Source organism: Dendrobium catenatum, unplaced genomic scaffold (assembly GCF_001605985.2).
Source record: "Dendrobium catenatum unplaced genomic scaffold, ASM160598v2 fragScaff_scaffold_716, whole genome shotgun sequence".
NCBI classification, from domain to species: Eukaryota; Viridiplantae; Streptophyta; class Magnoliopsida; order Asparagales; family Orchidaceae; genus Dendrobium; species Dendrobium catenatum.
Genome location: NW_021319178.1, coordinates 18,817,681 through 18,835,848, shown reverse-complemented (window position 1 = coordinate 18,835,848; position 18,168 = coordinate 18,817,681). Strand labels below are relative to the sequence as shown.

Sequence of the window (18,168 nt, the reverse complement as noted above, 5' to 3'; positions counted from 1 at the left end):
ACGAAGCCTTAATCACATGAAACTGTGGTATTGTTGGTAGCAAGAGGTGATGAAGAAGTTATAGGTGCTAATAATATCATAAAGAGGTTAAACATCGAGAACAATCTTTAACACATTTCATGCATAGAACGAAACTGAAATATAAAGAATTGCAAAAATGTAAATTCTTTTCTTAAAATTAATATCTCAGTGCATCAATACCTGTCTTCTTAAAGCATCTCATTAAGTTCAGTTTGTCTGAATGATCTGCTTCCCTACACAAAATAACTTTCTACTAAGAGGAAAGCAAAGGTTCATCTTAATAGGAAATTGACAAACCAGATTCAAAAGTCAGATGCAGACCTGGATGTCTTATGAGGAAAATTATTTGGAAGACATTGATTCAGAATCTGTTTGTTGATGATATATTCAAAGTCAGATGTAGGCCTGGATGTCTAATATTTGGTTGGTGTGCTGCATTTCCTGATGGATTCTCATAATTTTGAAAAAAATTATTTATAGGTGCTTGATTCATACGCTGGCTTTGTTTGGGACGGCTTTTTTACTGTTTCTTAAAGCAGCTTTTCAGTACAAATTTTTTAATTTTTGTACTAAAAAATTACTTTAAGAAGCAGAAAGAAAGCCGTCCCAAACTAAGCCTCTGTTTGTTGATGCCGGCAGCTAGATGATTGACTCGATGGATTTTCAGGATTTGAGTCTTGAGGAGGAAAGTTAAATGTTGGTGCTGATACATGGCTTGATGGTTGATAATTTGGAGGCTGTGAGGCCTGTGGAGCATACATAGATGGCGGTGGCGACCCCGAATAGCCCAATTGAGATTCTGAATCCTGTGAATAGTTTGAAGCCCGAACTGATGGAAAGCTTGATGGAGGTGGTGGCACCTCAGATGAATAGTTGGAATTGTAACTTGGCGGAGACTGCAATGTCTGAGTTGAACGGTAAGAATAGTTTGATGGAGTCTGTGTTTCCTGAGATGTATGGTTAGAATGGCTCGGAAGAGGCTCTGATGCCTGAGTCGACTGGTAAGTAGACCAAGACTGCGTTGTCTGGGTTGTGTGGTTGATTGGTGGTGAAGAACTAACGTTCAGTGGGGGCTGTGATGGCTGAGCCTGAGAAGGTGGCGGTGGCCTTGGTTTTGCATACTCAGCAAATATAACCCAACCATCAAGAAACTGAGAAAGAAAAGAAATCAGCATCAAATATCAATGTATGAGCAGCAGGTCAAACTTAATTACAGAGAAGAAAATGAAACCAACGGCCGTGCAAGAACTAATGTTTGTTATACCTGATCTAGGACAGGTCCAACTGTTCCAATCAGGACCGCTCTAGGTTTACAAATGACAGAACCAGAGGGGTTCCGCCTCCTCTCTGCCACTCACTTAATGTGGGGACCACAAGAGCAATTAGGAGGAAAATTAGGAGGGGGATTTCTCAAATTGTACGGGCTGTTTTGGGATTTGACCTAATTATTGTATGGTTAAGTAAGTTTTGGAAGCTAGGTTGAGTTTTATCTCTAATTTTAGCTGAAAAATTAGGGTGGGTTCTTGTGTTCATGAGTGGGCTCTAACGACATCTAGAGATTTGGAAGAGATGGATCTTCCTCACCAATAGAAGATCCATTGTATATTCCTATTTTTCTTCATTTACTATTAATCAAAAGTCCAATTTTTTTATTTTTCTTCCAATCAATTGCAAATTTATGTTTTCTCCAATTGTTGGAATTAAATTTCAGCAAGGAATATTATCTGATTTTTTACAAGCGTATTTTATCATATAAATTGAAATTTAATTTTTTTTTTCTCAACACTTCTCCAACTGAATTTTGGGTTATCTTATACTTCTTACCACGATGATATACAATATGACTTGTACAACTGGATCGGCTCATATCAGGTCAAGTCGTGACAATAAAGTTTATTGCATCTTGTTAGACGCCTGTGAGGCAGAACAGGTTCCACTTGTTTAAGTGGTGTGGCATTAACTATATTTTGCATGCTTTAAATATATTGTTTATCCTGGGGTTAGGTTTTATCTTATGTTCTCTAAAAATTGGAGAGTTCTTAGGTTTTGTTTGGGATCTAGCTGCCGACTAGAGATTGGGAGAGCCGAATCCTCTTCTCCAATTGATGATCCAACTGTATCTTGTTATTAACCCTAAGTTTTCAGCCAAAATCATAGATGAAACTCAACTTAGCCTCCAAAACTCACTTAAACATATAATAATTAGGTCAAATCCCAAAACAGCCCTTACAATTTAAATTTTTTCCTCCTAATCCCTCCTAATTTTCTCCCTAATTGCTCTTGTGGATTCCACATCAAGTGGGTGGCAGAGAGGGGGCATAGCCCGTCTGGTTCCACCGTTTGTAAACCTAGACTAGTCCTGATTGGGCCGGTCCTGGATCAGATCTAACAAGGTGTGAAAACTTCAACCACAAGTCCATCAAGATAAAACTCCAACATTGCCGCTCACCTTGCCATCCATGCCCTTAATGCCTTCAGCAGCTTCTTCAATTGTACCATATCTCACAAAACCAAAACCCTTAGAGTAACCCGAAACTCGATCAGTTACAACTCTGGCTGTTAGAGCATATGGGGAAAACAGTGATCAGGATATCAGTGTCGTTTTTCTGTACACTTTCTGAGAAAGACGCATACCATTGACGACATTCCCAAACTTTGAAAAGGCTTCCCTTAGCCCTTCTGAAGTGGTCCGCTTGCTTAGTCCTGCACAAACCTTATAAGGAGTAAAATGATGACGTCATACAAAGCTAATCACTGTGAATCAGTGAATTTGGAGCTGTTGGATTAGTCGTCCTAATGCATGGAAAGAAGTTGAACAACATGCATAATTTGAGTAAAAGCAAATATACATCTTTAGCCTACAAAAGAAATCTGCAAGGTAGTAAAATTACTGAACTACTAAACCTTCTTCAAGTTCTCAGAGACATTCCTAAAGATAGCTTAAAACTACATTTGAAGAAAAAAATCTTTGATAAACTTGAGACTAAAGAAACTGGCACCTGTCTCCCTAATTGAAATGTAATAGACTTCAGAAGAGTGTTTCATCTACAAATATTTTGGTTCAAAAGGTATCTATGAGACTATGAACTTTGCATGAATGTATGCAACTGCATTATCTTAGAATGACTTGCTGCAGCTGGTAAATTCGCATTTCAAAACAATATTTGGATAATTTGAATATATTCTAAATATTCACCACTAAAAAGACAGATGTTTGCAGGTAAAACTCATAATGATTTTTTTTAAACACAATAGATTTCCTTCATCTCCGTCCAATTGACTTAAAGCATAAATTACTTAAATGGTATGCTTTTCAAATCAAATGAGGTTCAGATTAACACAAAGCATAAGCTACCTGGCACGGTTTGAAAAATGGCAAACAACTTAATGGACAACTCATAAAATTTATTAAAAACAGCTATTGAAAACATAATAATTCATGCTCAAAGCCAACATAAGCATAAGTGTTGAATCCAAATTTATCCCTAGGCGACAACTTGACCCTACTAGAGAGTTTAGCTAAATAATAATTTCTAGAAAGTCCCCTTAACTTTTTGGATAAAAAATTTCGCTGCCTAAGCATTCTCGGTACGACAGATTTAACTTTAGTGGGTGAGTGCAGGATGTGGCAGTTCAGCAGATAGTGATCCCCTAAGAAGCACCTCCTATAATGAGGAACAGTATGCCCTACAAGGCCGAGTGTATATCTAATATGTCAAACAATCCTTTGCCCAGGAGTTCCAATGCCCTTTTCCGTTGTTCCCTTCTAATGTTCATGAACCTACCTCACCTTCATCAGGCGGTCCAGTCATCAAGGTCTTAGCACCATCTCCACAAAACCCGTGTTGGGGTAAGTACAACTTCTGGAGGAGGAGCTCACATGAATCAAGGTCGATCCCAACAAAGGAAATAAGAGAATTGTGTCCGTAGAGATGGCCAGCTCTCCTTCAATGGCAAGTAAGGATGGTGATTTGCTATTTCGGGAGGTGGTCAATTTGAGGGCTGATATGGTGGCAAGTCACAAGCTTTTGAAATCATCAATTCATGGTGGAATCAATTCCTAACCAGAGGCAAGTTTATCCTATAGCACTTAATTAGGAATGAGGTAGTCTCCCCAAAAAGTTCATATGGATCTTATATTTAAACTTTTTCTTAGGAGCAAGTGATATGAGCTCACCATCATATAATGAAATTACATAATTTTTTTTTTACTTATTTAAATTGCATTCATTATACATGATTTACTGAGTCAATATGTCAGCATAATGATTCCTCTTTATTTCTTATGGCAACTCCTCTTTTTGATTCATTTGTCAAGTGTGAGCAGATCTTTCTAAATTTTTGGTGATTTGCTTATTTATGGTGAACGTCACTTTTGCCTAAAATTTTTAGTTCTACCAATAAATACCCCCACGGTCTCAGGTAGGCCGCTAGGGCACTATTTTTCTCATTTTTATCGTGATTTTCTCTCCTCACTTGCTCTTTGTTAGTGCAACTGCTTTGCCTAAAGATGGTTTCCTTGTGAAGATGCCAGAAGGTTCCATCAGGGGTGAGTACTATAAAATTTTCTTGGTGACTCCTATGCTCATCGACATGATCTTTCTTGGATGCTGCTTCAAGGATTAAAATTTCTCTATGCAAGTTCCCATTGAAAACGAGCACCAATGATCAATTCAAACTTAGGTCTGGACCTATATTGTGCCCTGAGTTCATCAAGATCTTGAATTTCTACAAACTTGCCTCCTCCCAAATAATGTTGAACTCGGCTGTGAGTGTCATCACTTTCATCTCGAACCTATAGTGAGAGAAGATCCTAGGAGGTTTACCTTGTTTTCACTAATTTGTCGTGAAGGTGTTCAAGGACAAATGCATCCAATTTTCTTCCATTCACACGAGGATGATCAACTTGACAAATAAACTAAGGGATTGGAATGCCAAGTTCCTCTTATTGAAATTGGCAATTGAATGCATGGTGCTAACCAGGCCTTACCCATTTGGCAAGGAGAAGTTGGTCACCCCAGGGTTGAACGAGAAAGATTCCAAGCTCTTCAGCCTGAAAGGGAGAGTCTGGATCGTCCCTCTCAAGATTAGGTCTTCTTCCATGTGGGAGCGCCTCTATAATATGCTGATCCCCCTCCTTTATCTTTTTTACAATGCATTTCTTGTGATGGCACTCATATGAATATCTTTCAGGAAGAGTTGACATGTACAACCCCGAGGATGCTAAGGTTCTTGAGTTCTTAAGCCTCGACTCTCAAAATGATGAGAGAGAGAGAAGAAGATGAGGGCCAGAGTGATGGCATCCTCATCAAGTTCCCTAACTCATGACATCACGCCACTCAACCTGCAATTCATGCTCAATCACTCTTACATGCTACTCCCATTTGCTTCATTCCTCCCCATATCATCTTGTTTAGTAAGTCTTCTTTGCCGCCTCCCTACGAGCTATCATTTTGTACGGACGCAGGATGCCGGACGGCTTTATTATGTACGGACACCGGACAGGAGAACCGTCCGATTAAGTAATGGGTACCCAGCGGTACTGAGGGGTACCTAGCGCAGGTATTGAGATGGGTACCCAGCAATGGTGTGACGTAGCGCATTTTTATTGATCTCCGAATGCCCTCCGGACTCCGCACAAAATAATAAATCCCTCCTGAGGCACTAAGAGATCTCAACGACATCCCTCGAGTGGAGAGCAAAGAGGCGCCCCACAGGAATGGTTATTTATTTTTGATTGTTTGTATGTGCCCTCCTAGCTGATCTTTTACTGCCATGTATGTATATGCCTTCCTTGGAACTTGGGTCGGCGGATCTTGACCAGCATTTTATTTTGGGCAATTTTTTAAACTAAGTATCGTATTAATTATAATTAAGCGATTAACCAACGAAAAAAAAAATTTAAAACTCGCCCGTTTAACGGGCGACTTATATCAGCCATGGGCGGATCCCCATTTAGTTGGGGGGGGGGGGGGGGAACCCCCCCCCCCAAAAAGGGGGAAATGCCCCCCCTCAAAATTTTTTTTTTTAAATTTTTGTGAGATATTTTGAAATATTTTGGATATTTTGTGTATTTTGCCCCCTCTTAAAAAATTTTTTTGCCCTCATTTAATCAATCCTAAGCATTTTTGCCCATCCCCCACAAAAAAAAATTTTTTTGCCCACCCTGAAAAAAGAAGCTGGATCCACCCCTGATATCAGCGAAGTAAGTCGCCCGTTCAACGGGCGACTTACCCCTCAATAACTCAACTAACCGTTATTCCTAGAAGTAACGGGATTGTGTAATTGTAGTAAGTCGCCCGTTGAGTGAATAAAAAAAAAATTGCAACTAAAAAAGATTATGATTAATTGTTATATATTCTGTTTTATGAATAAAAGTTGGATTTGGTATATATATAGGCTTAATCTATTTTTCAAGTTTTTGGTATATTTAGAATTAAAATTTAGGAAGATTAGATCTTAGATCATTCAGAAGTTATATACGCTCTAATTGATAACAATAAATTATAATAAGTATATATATGTATATCAAATATTACAAATTCTTTAAAAATTTATATGTTGTTGGATCATCCAACATTATGTTTTTTAGATCAAACTTCATGTAAGAGTTATTAGAAGAGCATAATAATTCTAATCCAATACAAATAGTAGTATCCATTTGTGTGTAGCACAATAAGAAACAAAACAACAAAATATAACTATAAGCAAACTAAAGAGTACATGATACAAAAAACTAATGTCCTTTTAGTCGATGTGGAAGGAATCGCAATCCAGTCCGTGGAGTAAAATTCTGAGAGGTTTGCTCGTACGTGGCTGGGTACGATGATCCTGTTCGGTCCTCGATCCACTAACATGGTGAAGTAACTGGGTTTTCAGGCTCTCCAGTGAGGAAATTAGTTACCGCGAATACCCGTTAGGTGTGGAGGGCGACGTCAAAACTCAGCCCGTGAAGTGGCTTCTGAAGACGACAAAAGTCAGGTAAGAGGTGGCCCAAGCATTCATATGGATCGTAGTCGGAATGGCTGGACAACACCTGATTCTGCCTTTCATTCAAAATATGATATCGTCATAAAAAATAATATTTGTTCGGTAATCTTTGGCCCCACATATCTCACAAACAATTATTCACATTCCACCTGATAAAGGTGTGCCACCTCGTACCTGCCAAAGGTGTTGGCAAATTCTTCTCTCCCATGCTCACAAGAAACTTCGCTGCCAGGATAGCATTCAGTTAGAAAATTTTTCATTATTAATTAAATGTAAATAGACTTAAACTTACCATTGACGTTCGAGCTGTATCTTGATATATACGGAGGACTCCACAGGGGGCTTTAGCATTTAGTGTGCCCAAAAATGATGAAATTCATGCTAAAACTGCTTGCCTATAATCATAGTCGAACCCAGGATCTCTCCGTAACAATGTATGCTCTCTGCTCTCCATTAGTGCAATACTTTCCCTGGTGTACAATTGCCCAATCAGTGTATTGACTTACCACGTCACAATGTTGGTCACACTTCTTACAAAATAGGATTCCATTGCGCATGTATCGAGTGTGGAAAGGCAACATTCCAGAATTTGTCGTAGTCTCGATCATGGAGATTGTGGCCCACTCAACCCTTTTCCAACTGAAATCAAAGAAACTCTGGAGAGCAATGTTCCTGACCTGAAATCGTAAATAAAAAAGTGCATATCTTCTGGAACTTCTGAGCTACGAATCTGCAGTGTTATTGTCCCCATATTACCTGAATCATTTTTATAACAATTAATCTTCATAATATCGAACAGAATTGATTAAAATGTACCAATATAATTATACTAACATAACTGACTCTCCGTTAAGTCTCCAGCCATCCCGTATGTGCTAACATTTCAAGGTACCTCCAAGTCTTATCCATTTTCCACCTATTTTAATATTTATTAATACTTTAGCAATAAAAATAAAAATTTAAATAACAGTAAAATTTAACAAAATTACCTTATTCCAAACTGCAAACCATCAAGCGCTGAACAGGAAATGGTACATGAAGCATTGAGGATCTCCAACATATAGATGCTCCCAAGCCCATATCTGTATAATGGATGCACCCTCTATATTGCTCATTTGGGTGTCTTAGTATCTCAGATAGCTCCCATATACAACAATGAGCTTCAGATACTGCGACCTCCAATGAGCTATGTCCCTGAATATCGTATATCCTCCGATTCAACGGCAAAATACTTAAAGTAATTTCAGAGTAAAGGTGGAGCAGGTGATCCAATAAAATTAAAAATGTACAGCTCGCACCATGCCTCAAAAATCCATCTCAGATAGATCAATGTCAGGAGTCCCTCCAAAAATCCACCTCAGCCACCTAGTGGATACATGTTCTGCGCATGTGCCTGGCCCATCTAACTGTCGCTGTTATCCTGTGGATTGAACTGGCATGATACAAAACATGTCGTGGGTTCAATGCTGGCCTAGTAAATCATCACAAAAATCTGGCTCAACTAACCATCGTCTCCATTGTCTGAACCCAACAACTGGTGTCCAAACAAAGGAAAGGCCCATCAATCTGTTTATCCCCCCATACATGAAACATCCTGCAGACTATAACGGTCCGGTTAACACCCGCCCAACATATGTGATGAGTATTGTGGTTCATCTAAAAGACAACTGTTACCTGTAACATTAAGAACAAAGGATGCTCCGGTTTCCAGACATTGTTTGCACTACTAAATATCGTTTTATGTATTAACCTCAGTTCATTACAACAACACGACTTTTACTTACATTGAAATAATCAAAAATCTCAAATTTAACTAAATATATTTAACTAATATATCTTATCTTCTTATTCACAGTAAGCGATGAATAAATAATATTTTATATTTTATCTTTACATACGGAAAATTTTTTAATTTGCGCGCGATGTTATTCCTATATTGTACTTCGAATATCAAAATTCTGACATAACACGAATCTATATACAGTATCAATATTTACAAAGAAAATTGCTATCTGTCTACGAAACAAAAGAGATATACACAAATATTGCCTATATTAATTTTGAAAATATGATAATATAAAATTTTATGTAAATTTTATTCAAAAAAGATCCAAAATATCCTTATACTTTATTTTTTTTTTTTTCCATAAAATCTTCATATTAATATAGTTCCAATCATATTATAAATCTCAAAAAAAAATCGTTGAATCTCACATTACTTCAAATATATCATCAAAAATTAATATTTTTTCCACAAATCCAATTATTCCCTCATAAGCATCTATTGTTTAACACAGAGAAATTATAAATACCACAAGCGATCCATCATAGCACACACAATCCCGACATACTAGAATCTAATCACATCAGTATGTACAACCCGCTGAAATTCCACAATAAGTTAAATTTAAATGCAAATATAATAACTCATAAAGGAAAGATCATCATTTGAACATTAACAAAAAACTCCAAAAAAGAAAGTTAAATCACCCTTACCTGCGGCCCAGAAGACGCCAAATCTCGCCGAACTCTCTACGCCGAAACACTAGGCTTTTAGGAGCAGGAAGGGCCTCCGCAGGGGTTAGTTATAAAGAAAGACGTAAGTCGCCCGTTTAACCGGGCAATTTATCCTAAATAAGTAAAGTTCGCCCGATTTGAAACGGGCGACTTTGGCGAGTTTAAAAATTTTTTTTTTTTTCTGTTGGTTAATCGCTTAATTATAATTTAAATGATACTTAGTTTAAAAAATTGCCCTTTTATTTTGTGGTCCTCCAAAAGAACACTTTTAACTTATAACTCATTTCTATAATAATATCGCCTTAGATAGATCTCACCTTTAACCAGATCTGAGTCCTCGCGAAAGCACCCATATAGACTCACCAATTGGAAGAGACTTGTACTTATTGAAGATCTTATTGTAAAATCAGTAGTTATCTTCTAATGTTATGCTTTTTATTCAACACCTTATTTTTAACCTTAGATGAACCTAGCATTTCACTAGACCAGAGTCATCGCAAAGATAAACATCTACACTTGCCTTGAATATTAGGGCAAGTATGAATGCTTGCCTGCTCGAACAGACTCACTCTTAAAAAATCATTCGAGCCAAAGGGTACAAGTCTCTTCCAATGAAACAATTGAAAAATTGCTGAGTTTGCCCAGGCCACCGCATGGTGAGCGAGTTATCACAGGAAATTGTATTGATTGTTTCTTCCTTTCAAATGTCAACATAAAAAATCGTCCACAAATAAATTAGAGATTTTCAAGGAAGATTACTCAGGCGCCTAAAGCCTGATCAAGATGGAATTTTTAGCAAAAGAAAAAGAAAGAAGTCAAAATTAAAATAATAATAATAATAATAATAATAAAGATAGACATGCACTTGCCTGAGATGAAGAGATTCGGCGAAGGTTCTGCTGGTGGCGGGACGGTTGCGGGAGGAGGAGGAGTGAAGGCGGATATGGAAAAAAACCGCCGAAATCCTGCCCGCGCCACCGCCAACGCTTTTGCCATAGCTCACCTTCGTCCAATCAAGCCCTCTCCTCACTGGAGTGGAGGCAGGAGTATGCATTTCTTGTGCCCTAAGCACACCGGTCCCCGAAGCTCCTAAGATGAGACATCGAAGATTCTAGATCGATCATTTAATATGAAATGACGAAAGAGTCCTCAACGGAATATAATGAGTAATTTTTATTTAAATCTAATAAAAAAATTAACTTTTTAATATTTTATCAATAAGACTTTTTAGGTCTACCTCTACCTTCTAAGCATAAATTAGTTCTTATACATTTACTATCCTAACAAGATTATAAAAATGCCCATATTTTATGACCAAATCATCTAAGATGGCTTTCTTTACTCAGTACTCTTATTTGTCGCTATAGCTACTCCAACATTTTCACTTACATAGTCATTTTGCATCGTCTCTAAGTGCAAATGAATATGTCATTAAAAAAATTGATTTGATCAAATACGAATCTTGATGTACTTTTGAATTGAAAATTTCTAGAGTTAAATTCAAAACAATCCAAACTTCAATCAATAAATTTATAATCAACCTTATCAGCTCAATAATATGAACCAAAATGACACAAAAAATAATCCAATCCAAATCCAAATAAGCCCAGATTAACAAAATGAAATATAGTTGGAAACTTTGAAATATTAATTGAAGGGCCAAATGACATCCAGATTTCACACACTTATATTCAAATCAATCGGCTTGGCAATCAACAAGCCCAAAATCACTCAACTTTGATAACGTTAAGGCACATAAATGTTAATCGAGCACTCCATAATCAAGCGAATCAATATAAATTCATCTAGACTCTAATCACGAGCGTCCAAACTCCGCACATAATAATTTTTCGATAATTGAACTTCGAACCTTCATAAACTTACTAAACAACCTAATTTTTCATCATAAATGGCATCAGTGCGTCAAATAGAAAGAATTTATAGTACAAATTCTCAAGCAGAAAAAGTAATCATGTGGGAGAAGTAACAGTTTGTTCAACCAAAAATAACTCTGGCGTGCAAGACCATACAAGTATGGGGCCTCTGTGGTCTCCCACACTCAAAAGCTTACTTGTCTTATCTAATATACTCCTCAGAACGTTAGAACTCTATCAAAGGAATCTATAAAACATTAAAAATTTTGAGACTTTCATGACGGAAAGCAAGGAGAATGAAGAAGAATGTGTACTTACATCCTCATCAGTTGAACACATCATCAGAGCAATCTTGTTTTTCTTTATTAAGCCCTTCATCATCATCCAAATTAATCAGAATTAGGATTCCAACTTCCAAGTAAAAAGAGGCTAGCTTTCTATATTATATAAAATTATAGATGACTTTCCTTTGAAGATTCTAGCACTTCTCATCACTCCCTTTCAATCTACTTGTAGAAGTCAATTGCTTAGACTCTAAAAACTTTAAACATAAGAGGACCAATAACAAATTCTATATAAGCAAATGCTTCACTCAAAAGAGTTGGAGGGAGAAAATGATGAGCTTAAGTTTGGTATTTTTCCTTCTTTTTGGCGTTTTAGAGAGTGTTGAGGCTATCTCGAGGGCTGAATTTCCTGATGGTTTTATATTTGGGACAGCTTCTTCTGCTTTTCAGGTGAAATAATATTTTCATGTTTATGTTTCATTTGATCATTCTTAGAAGAAGATGAGTGTTAATTGCTACTATGGCTCGAGCTCTGGCTTTAGTTTGAAGGAGCTGTGAATGAGGGGAATAAGGGAGATAGCATATGGGATACCTTCACAAGCAGACCAGGTAAGATAAGACAATATACAAGTAAGAAGGCTACAATCTTTTACCTATGATGATAAAAAAGAAAAACTATACACAGGAAAGATTTTAGACTTCAGCAATGCCAACACTGCAGTTGATCAGTACCACAGATTTAAGGCAAGTAATGCAGTACTTGTATTGTCATTTCTCAATAAAGGAATGATGTTTATCCTTTGGATCACAATCACTATATTGATAGAAGAATTAATACTCAAAATTGTGCAGAGTGATGTAGACTTGATGAAAAATATGGGAATGGATGCATACAGATTCTCCATCTCCTGGTCAAGGATATTCCCAAGTAAAAAATTCTAAATTTTTTACTTTTTTTTTTCTCCGTTAGAATTGTTGTATTCATTCAATGGGCCTAACATGCTCAACTTGACAGATGGAAGTGGAGATATCAATCCAGAAGGAATAGCATACTACAACAGCCTAATAGATGCTTTACTTGAAAAAGGTCTCCTACAAACAATTAATTATTATGTGCGGACGCCGAACGCTATCTGGAGACCAACCAGAATGCGTCACGTCATCCATTCGCTCGGTACCGCTGACGTGACGTATTCTAGTTGGTCTCCGGACGGTGTTCTGAGTCCGGCCTCTTCACGGAATAATTTCTCCCTACAAATATTAAAAAATATATAAATATGCAAAATATTCAAAATCTGGTCCCTCGTATTATTTTATGTTTATGTTCTCTACTTCTAACATTTATTATTCTTTCCCCTTTTTAAGATGCATATAGTTCATGTAAGCTGTAAAACCATAAGAAAAAAATTATCCTTTCTTCAGGAATACAACCATTTGCAACTCTATATCATTGGGATCTTCCACAGGCTCTGGAAAATAAGTACGATGGCTGGCTAAGCGCTCAGATAATGTATAAAAAACAAGCCAAATCTACATGGTTGGCTCATCAATGAAGTATACAAACAATGAAAACTCATTGAAATCATCTTGATGGTAAATTTTTGATGCAGAGAAGACTTTGAACATTATGCTTACACCTGCTTCAAAGCTTTTGGTGATAGAGTGAAGCATTGGATCACCTTCAATGAACCCCATGGATTCTCACTTCAAGGTTATGATTTTGGCATACAAGCTCCAGGAAGATGTTCTCTGTTACATCACATAATGTGCAGAAAGGGTGATTCATTAACTGAACCATATATGGTTGCTCACAATATCCTCTTGTCTCATGCTGCTGCTTATCACGCTTACAAGCTTCATTTTAAGGTATTCCCTCCTAGATTCCTATAACTAAAGAGATTAAGACTTTGTTTGGAATGAATTTCTTGCTGCATTTTCAAGCAGCTTTTTAGTATAATTTTTTTATTTTTTATCAGAAAGCTACTTTAAGAAGCAGTAAAAAAACCGTAATGAAGCCTAAGATTATGTTTGTTATGAAGGAATTAGAAGCGAGTATATGTTAAGGGGCTTTTTGACACAAACTTGCTTTTTTGGTTTTATGTTTTATGTGCTATTGATTTATTATTATTTAAAAAATAAATCAAGTTCTTTTTACAATTATTCAAAATAGTTTTTAGGTGTTTTGAGTGTTTTAAAAACAAACACCACCAGAAGCAACTATGACCTCCAGCTCCGACTGCTCTGTCATCCTGCCAATTGCCGCCATCATCTTGTAAATCATATGATTTCATATTTTATAAAAACAAAATAGTAGATATTTAATTTTACTAAATATATTTTTTATTTTATATCAAAACTTAAGCTACTTTTTGATGACCTGATTATGAGAGTAGGTGTACTAGATTGGACATATATTAATAGAGATAGAAACAGACCTAGAGAGACTTGGTTGTAAAATATTAAAAATGATATTTTTTATTAGATTTAAATGAGAATTTGACTCTTAATATTGAAAAATTACTTTGTGCAGACCTCGACGGTGTCCAGAGACCAACCAGAACGCACATCACTTTTTTGCTCGGTGTCGGTGCTCGGTATCGCTCGGTACCGGATGACGTGGCACGTTCTGATTGGTCTCCAAACCGTCCGGTGTTCGCACAAAGTTTTTTTTTTTATTAAAACTTATGCAAAACAAAAAATTAAGGGGGAAAAAAACATAAAGTGATCCCAAACAACCTAATGATTTGGGAAAGTATTATTCTTTCTTATTTATTTGATTAAAATTTGACTTTTTGTTTCTTGTCAGAATAGACATGAGAGTCACAATGATGTTTCTATAATTTTTTTTTTTTTGGCTTTTCTCCTAAGATTGTGAAGGCATTTGTGAATGGAAAAAGGCTCCCCTTAACATTTCCTTTCAAAATCTAATTTCCTTTTAACTACATTGAAACCAAACACCAAATGTGAAATTGTGAATCAAACAGAGATAAACAGAAGCTATATGAATTATCCATGACAAATTCTACTGTAATTTTCAGAAGCAGCAGGGCGGTTCTGTTGGCATTTCTCTTGATTCAAGATGGTATGAACCAATATCTGAAGCTGATGAAGACATTGATGCTGCTCGCAGGGCCATGGACTTTGAACTAGGATGGTAAAAATTTGAACTTTTTCATCGTGGAAATTACTTGTTTGTTGAAAAAATTACTAATGAATTTTGGTTCCAGGTTCTTGGATCCCTTAATATATGGGCGTTATCCTTACTCAATGCAGAAACTTGTTAGCAACAGACTACCCAAATTTACAGACGAAATGTCCATTTTACTAGCTGGTAGCTTAGATTTTCTAGGTATAAATCACTACACATCTTCTTATGTTCGAAATGATCGTAGCAGAATAAGAAAGTTTTTACTGAAAGATGCTTCTGGTGATGCTGCTGTGATAAAAACATGTAAGATGATGATGATGAAACAATTTCATGTTATTTTTTTTGGATTTTTACATACATAACACCTAAAACTATTAAAAATACATATTTAACATCTAAACTTCTATATTTAATAATATACCACATAAAATCCCCCTTTCTTTCTGTTCTACCACTCCATTGAAGCGATGAGATACTTGTATTCACTGTGAAAGGATACCATTGACAGGGAAGACAGCCGTTGATAGTGATTTTTGACGGAAGGTTTAAACTGAATGTTAGAATTGATTAAAAGAGAGATTTTGGGTGGTGTATTAGTAAATATAGAAGTTTAGGTGTTAAATATGTATTTTCAATAGTTTTAAGTGTTATATACATAAAAATCTCTCTTTTTTTTTTAGTTTCTCTGCATTTTCTTACTAATAGCTCCCCAACAGCAACTCGGCATGGAAAGGCCATAGGTGAAAGGGTAAGTGCTTACTTGTAAAATTAAAAAAAAAAAAAAATCTAATTTTCCTTAATATAATTGTATTAATTAGATTTTTTTTTTTTTTTCAGGCTGCTTCAAGTTGGCTGTATATAGTTCCTTGGGGCATCCGCAAGTTGATGAATTATATTAAGGAAAATTACAAGAATACAGCCATTTTCATTACAGAGAATGGTAGCAAGTCAAATTCTGCAATTTTAGTATAATATATGGGAGGCAAATTTTATGGAAAATATTTTTTTGGTGCAGGGATGGATGAACTGAACAATCCATTTATGAACCTAGAAAAGGCACTGAAGGATGATAAAAGGATAAGTTACCATAAGGAATATCTCTCAAATCTAAGTGCTGCAATAAGGTTAGCTCTGTGAGGCATATGGACTGCTTGCTTTGTTATTATAATGTTTAGTTTGGAACAGTTTTCTTTCTATTTTCTAAGACATTTTTCTAGTACAAAATCTCTAATTTAAGAAAATTTTATACTAAAAAATTGCTTTAAAAAACAACAAGAAAGCTGTCCCAAGCGAAAGCTGCTTTAAAAAACTTTAGTTCAGCAAAACTTGCGTGTATAAAAATCAGATATACTTTGCTTTATTTGTCATTTGGATCAAATTTATGAAGACTGTAAGATGGTTAGTATGGAAACTGGGATAAAAGGTTCATTATTATAATAGCTAGTTTACACAAAATATGAATTCTTCCTACACGGTTTATACCATATAAAACTGCATAAAATTTTCAAAATAATACTAAAAACTATTCTAGTATGATCAATTTAATTCTAGAGTATCATGTTGCTTCAATATAATCCATCAACTATTCAGAATTGATTCAAAATAATATCTTATCTTATAATTGTGATACAAAATTGATCTCAATTTAATCTATTTACTACACAAAATTAATCCTGATTTCGTTTCAAAGAGATCATTTTGAATCAATTTAATATAGTCCAGTGATTAAGGCTTCGTTTGGGACAGCTTTTTTACTGCTTCTTAAAACGGAGTTCTTGTTCAAAATTTTAAATTTTTGTACTAAAATTCCGTTTTAAGAAGCATTAAAAAAGCCGTCCCAAACGAAGCCTAAATAGGAGCAACGTCTTTGAGACTAAGGCTTCATTTGAGACGACTTTTTTACCAATTCTTAAAGTAAATTTTTAGTACAAAAATTTAATTAAATTTTTTATTAAAAAGTTGTTTTAAGAAACAATAAAACAATGTCCCAAACAAAGCCTAAGATTTTATTTGGAATGACTTTTTACTGCTTTGTGAAGTTACTATAGATAAAATAACTTTTTAAAATTGTTACATATAAAAACTTTTTTAAAGCAAAGAAAAAATAATAGTCAAATAAAATTATATTTACAATCTAAAAAATAAAATAATAAGAAGACTATTCCAATTTCCAAACTAAGCTTAAGTTATCAGGTATAAATGATAAGGAGTATTTTAAAGTTTACCTCAAAGATACAAGAACCTAAAAATGATTTTCTGATGGCCAGTTTCAGGGCAAATTATTAGGTTCGATCACCGGACCTAAATTTGCTTGACCGGACCTAATAATTTGCGTCCGAATTGTTTGCGCTTTTAATGCACTTTTACTACGCTTTTGATGTATTTTTTAAAAGGGCAGTTAATACATAATTTTAATTGCATATTAGTTGTCTTTTTGCTGCCTTTTTACTAAGTATTTGAAAAACGTAGCAAAAGCGCAACAAAAGGACAGCAAATACTCAATAATTAAGATATTTGTTACGCTTTTGCTTTATTTTTACAAATACTCAACAAAAAAGCTACTAATATGCAATTAAAATTATATATTAGCTGCCATTTTGCAAAAATACATCAAAAGTGCATTAAAAAAGCACCAATTTGAATGCAAATTTAGGTCCGGTGAGCGGACCTAATAATTTTCCCACTTTCAGACACCACGTGTTTCTACTCATATTCAATGTATAATCACAAGTGAAAAATAAATGTTCAAACTTTGAATGGAGGATCCCTGCTTGAAAATTACCAAAATTTTGTTTGTTAACATAGAAATTCACCATAAAAAAGCAATCAAACACACAAACAAGCCAAATAAAAAACATATAAATCCATTATTAAAATTTTCTTCATTGACATGCAGGGAAGATGGCTGTGATGTTCGAGGTTACTTCGTCTGGTCATTGCTAGACAACTGGGAATGGAACTCAGGCTACACAGTAAGATTTGGACTCTACTATGTAGACTACAAAAATAATCTTACCAGGATACCAAAAGCTTCAGTACAATGGTTTAGAGATGCTCTATCAAAGAAATAATATCTCAATTGTACAGGCCAAAAAGATCACCAGCATAATTCTGCTTGATATTATTTTAACAATCAGTATAGAATTGATACATTGTAATGAATTTGTATAGTTATTTTATAAAATTTTCCACCATATGATGACAATAGCAGAAATAACTTGTTATATGTTGAATTTTAGCTTAAGGCTTCGTTTGAGACGGCTCTCTTACTACCTCTAAAAACTGCTTTCGAAAGTTACTTTACGAAACAGTAAGAGTAAAAGAAAGCCGCCCC

At 35.4% G+C, this 18,168-nt stretch overlaps 2 protein-coding genes across 4 annotated transcripts; one reads left to right on the top strand and one right to left on the bottom strand.

Moving 5' to 3' along the window:
• Positions 1 to 50: 50 nt before the first annotated feature.
• Positions 51 to 10,632, bottom strand: LOC110107029 (serine/arginine-rich splicing factor 2). Of its 3 annotated transcripts, none has more exons than XR_002304309.2 (5): positions 10,398 to 10,632; positions 2,656 to 2,724; positions 2,471 to 2,577; positions 343 to 1,172; positions 51 to 254 (listed from the first exon to the last, which is right to left on the bottom strand). XR_002304309.2 is itself a non-coding variant. In XM_020837162.2 (4 exons), the coding sequence occupies exons 1-4, from the start codon at positions 10,522 to 10,524 to the stop codon at positions 633 to 635; spliced, it is 843 nt and encodes a 280-aa protein (XP_020692821.1). In that variant the 5' UTR covers positions 10,525 to 10,632; the 3' UTR covers positions 121 to 632. The 3 variants fall into 3 exon arrangements, 1 of the variants encoding a protein (XP_020692821.1); XR_002304311.2 differs by having other exon boundaries at positions 51 to 246; XM_020837162.2 differs by having other exon boundaries at positions 121 to 1,172.
• Positions 10,633 to 12,538: 1,906 nt separating this feature from the next.
• Positions 12,539 to 18,116, top strand: LOC110107010 (putative beta-glucosidase 41). Its single transcript, XM_028695939.1, has 10 exons — positions 12,539 to 12,614; positions 12,702 to 12,773; positions 13,109 to 13,196; positions 13,297 to 13,552; positions 14,725 to 14,840; positions 14,914 to 15,137; positions 15,551 to 15,582; positions 15,672 to 15,774; positions 15,850 to 15,958; positions 17,731 to 18,116. The coding sequence occupies exons 1-10, from the start codon at positions 12,554 to 12,556 to the stop codon at positions 17,903 to 17,905; spliced, it is 1,236 nt and encodes a 411-aa protein (XP_028551772.1). The 5' UTR covers positions 12,539 to 12,553; the 3' UTR covers positions 17,906 to 18,116.
• Positions 18,117 to 18,168: the final 52 nt, after the last annotated feature.